Genomic DNA, 3,973 nt, shown 5'->3' with positions numbered 1-3,973 from the left:
TTACAGGAATATGAGCACAAAGCACATCTTCCAGAAGGCTAATTTAACCGTTAGTAACTTCAGGAGTATTTTGAAATATTCTTCATACTGCCCGGACTCCTTGAAACCCGAAGTTGGTTGCAGAAACCCGGTTGAGAGAAGCACACATAGCACAAGGAAACAGCTACTAGTTGCAAAAACCTGTACCATTTATTGGAGCAGATGGCAGTTTTCTTTGCTAACCAGCCAGAGCAGTCCTCAGCCAAAGCTTGAGATGAAAAGAGGGGCGGTTACTCTTCCTTACACTTGTGATAAAATACAGAACAATACAACAGAGGCTGGCAAATCTGCAAGTGTGAAGAGAAATCACAGCAATGGCTCATGTTATCACTGCTTGCCTCTACTCGTATTTTCTATTTCACCTTTAAATGAATTACTGGCTTGAGGCAGGTTGAAGTGAATGCCTTTATTATGTTTTTATGTATGTATTTATTTTATTTATTTAAATCCAAATACCAAAAGCTATCTAGAAAGTTATTTATATGTGATTTCTTTTTGTTGGGCCCTGTTGAATTTAGCACACCAGAGAAATAACCTAAACACATTCACATTCCCCTCAGAGCTCAATGAGCCACCACCAGCCACGCAGCCTCTTCAGATCAGCAGGGATTTGGGGCTAGCAAGAGCCCTTCTCAAGGCATCCTTCATGTCCTTGTTCCTGAGGCTGTAGATCACGGGGTTCAGCAGGGGGGTCACAATGGTGTAAAACACTGTCACCGCTTTGTCCCCGTCCTGTGGGGTCCTTGACCTAGGATTCATGTACATGCAGATGGCCGTCCCATAGAACATGGTTACCACCATCAAGTGGGACCCGCAGGTGAAGAAGGCTTTGGATTGCCTATGGGTAGGCCGGATCTGCAAGATGGTTGAAAGAATTTGGCCATAGGAGACGACGATCAGGAGAAAGGGGATGAAGGCAATGAGGATGCTGAAGACAAAAACCACCATCTCTGTGAGGGCGATGTCAGCACAGGCCAAAGCCAGCACAGCTGGCACTTCACAGAAATAATGATTCAAGGTGTCAGGTCCACAGAAGGGCAACCTCAAGACGAGGCTGTTGATGACCATGGAGCTCAGCAGACTGCTGGTCCAGGAGGCCAAAGCCATGTGAGAGCAAAGTTTCCTGTTCATGACAGTGGTGTAGTGCAAGGGTTGACATATCGCCAGGTACCGGTCATAGGCCATGACCGCAAGCAGGATACACTCTGTCATGCCAAAAGCTAGGGAGAAATACATCTGAGCAGCACAGGCAGAGAAAGAAATGGTCTTCTTTTGGGTCAAGAGGTTCACCAGCGTCTGTGGGATGCTGGTGGAGACGTAGCAGATGTCTAAGAAGGACAGGTTGGCGAGGAAAAAGTACATGGGTGACCGCAGCTGGTGACTGGCTCTGATCACTGTAATGATCACGGTGTTCCCAACCACTGTGAACACATAAAAAAAGAGGAACACGACGAAAAGAAGAGCCTGCGTCCCTGGCTGGCTGGAAAGGCCTTGAAAGATGAACTCTGTCACTACGCTTTGGTTTTCCTTGGCCATTATTGTTCCAATGCTTTAGCTGTCAAGATAAGAAATAGTAACAAAGTCAGCTCAAATCTGCTGCAAGAGTGTAACAATAGCACATATTTTACTCCTTAAAAAAAGGGAAGAGATGCGCTGCCATGGAAAAGCATGTATCACATATGCAGCATTGCAACCATTTAATATCCATTTAATGTTGCATGGCGAAGAGAAGAGAAAACATTGATATTTTCTCACAGTAGATTTAGCTGAATACCAGATCATGGTGGTTGTGGTCTAATTGCATTTAACTGTACAATACCTAATTTATGAATTGGAATTGACAGGACACTCTTTTTTTCTTAAAAAAGGGGGAAAAAAGTATCAGAGAACAGATAGTGTTAAAAGCTTGCTTTCTTCTTAATGTTCTTTCTTAATATGGGAAGAAACACAAAGGAGACTTCTTAATGAAGCTGTCCTTCAAACACTTTCATTATGGCAAAACTCTGCATTTTCAGACAAATATGCCTAGCTCCTTATCCGTTTCCTGCAGTAAAGCTAAAATACTCAACATACAAGCCTTACTTAACAAAGCAGTATTTCCAACCAAGTTATATATCTAGGATTTTATGACATTCTCATTGCTATATCTTCTAATGTCCATTTTCCTTCTTTACGCTGTGTTGTCTAAGAAGTGCTTAGACATTCATTATGATTCAAAAGTTTGAGAGTAATATGCTCATAGTTGCTGGATCCTGGATGTCTGTGCAATAATAATGTTGGGAAGATGTTACTAAATGCCATTTGACACTGCAGGTTACCAGAAGTGCTTCTGGATCCCAGTGACATGTCCTGTGCTGTCTAAAGTAACCACAGAAGCCCGAGGCAACTGCATTTGAGCCCAATATAGTGAGTAAAGATGCAGTCAGTAGGGCTGAGGAAATAATTCTGCTAATACTCTTTGAAAAAATTACTTGTTCTATAGACTTTGTTGGCCAAGTCAACTAGATCTGCTCTGACAAACATACAAGTGTGGCAAGCATATACAGACACCCAAAATCACGTGAGCTGAGTCTGATCCCTGATGTTTAATGAGAATGAATGTCTATTCTCATTAGAAGACACAAACTCTCTAGATCACATGGGCTCTTTATCAAATTTGATGCCAGCTGTGAGAACTTGAGTAGTGTGAAATTCAATATCTTCACATGGATGCAGAACTTGTAACATGATTTCTCTCTCCCCCCCTTTCATTCTTTTAAGCACGTAGACACACAAGCTTTTTAAAGCCTGTGCCAACAGAAACAGCTACATTCAAACTCTGACTGATCAGACATTCACAATTACACCACAACACTGTGTAGGCGCAGAACAATTAAATTTTGCCTTCAACAAACAAGTTAGAGCCATGTTTCAGATACCTATCATACCACATTAAAAAAATAAAAGAAAAAAAAAGAAAAGAAGAAAAGAAACCCTCAGGATTTGAAAACTGTGAAAGCCTCTGACAACAGGGGAGGAAATCTACTCTAATCTACTCTGTATAAATTACTACAGTGGCATTTTCCTTAGGAAGGTTCATTTCCTAAATACTTTGGCATATCCAAGTGACTCACAAGAAGATCCATGCACTTCAGATTTGTCCTCCTAAGTCACTTATCCATTTTTGAAGATCCTTTCCTTATAACTGGCATGAATATGCAGCAGCTCTTTTGATTTTGAAGCACTTTAAAGGGTGGGAGCCACATGTTTTGTAGGTGAGGAAAATGTAGACAAAAACAAAAGCTTGTGGTTAAAAGATGTTTTATCACCATCAGTGACAAGCGTGCATTGAACCTATGTGATTTCTCACATAGGCTAAAATACCTCGAAATCATCCTGACACATCTCAGTGATGAAGAACTGTAGAATTAAAGAATGTTTTTTCCATACCTGAAAAGGCCCAGCTGTTGTAAAGGTTGAAACTCATCCATAACAGGAGCACTGAGAGCAAAATAATCAAACTGCACCCCCGCCAAAAAACAAAATCTGAAGAAGAAATGAAGAAGCTAGTTGCTGATGAGAAATAAACATGGAATGGCTTGTTCTTTCCCAAAGATTTAACTTGTCGGAGTGATAACAAACTGGCAGAAGAACAGAAATTACATAATTTCAGAGTGTTCCTCATGAGACAAAGACACAATCATTTTAATCCCGAAGGCAAGTGGTCCCATCCATAACACTGCAATTACTTCTTGTAAGCACAAGCCCAGATATCATTGCATTTACATCACAAACAACTAACTCTAATTTGGTAAAACTTTTTAAAAGTGCTTATTCTCTGTTCAAAACTTCCTGTAAACAGCAAAAATTTTAAGAGACCAAATATTTTAATAAATTTGTTGATTTTTGTGTGGAGGAAATTGTCTAAATATGAAATTTTATCCAGTTATTCCAG

The 3,973-nt window shown here is 40.5% G+C and overlaps 1 protein-coding gene across 1 annotated transcript; it reads right to left on the bottom strand.

Annotated features, from left to right (window-relative positions):
* Nucleotides 1-1,575, bottom strand: LOC104567436 (olfactory receptor 2D2). Its single transcript, XM_010214258.2, has 2 exons — nt 689-1,575; nt 1-49 (listed from the first exon to the last, which is right to left on the bottom strand). Exons 1-2 carry the CDS (start codon nt 1,573-1,575, stop codon nt 1-3), a joined length of 936 nt encoding a protein of 311 aa, XP_010212560.2.
* Nucleotides 1,576-3,973: the final 2,398 nt, after the last annotated feature.

This window comes from Tinamus guttatus, unplaced genomic scaffold (assembly GCF_059628265.1).
Source record: "Tinamus guttatus ecotype Peru unplaced genomic scaffold, ASM5962826v1 Tinamus_guttatus_pri_ptg000546l, whole genome shotgun sequence".
Classification (NCBI taxonomy): Eukaryota; Metazoa; Chordata; class Aves; order Tinamiformes; family Tinamidae; genus Tinamus; species Tinamus guttatus.
Note: the sequence above shows the minus strand (reverse complement) of the source record. Positions and strands in the feature narration are given on the sequence as shown.

Coding starts and splice junctions, on each gene's coding strand:
- LOC104567436 (XM_010214258.2), bottom strand. CDS start 1,575: ATGGCCAAGGAAAACCAAAGCGTAGTGACAGAGTTCATCTTTCAAGGC. Junction 50..688: donor TACAGCCTCAGGAACAAGGA/CATGAAGGATGC, acceptor GAAGTTACTAAC/GGTTAAATTAGCCTTCTGGA.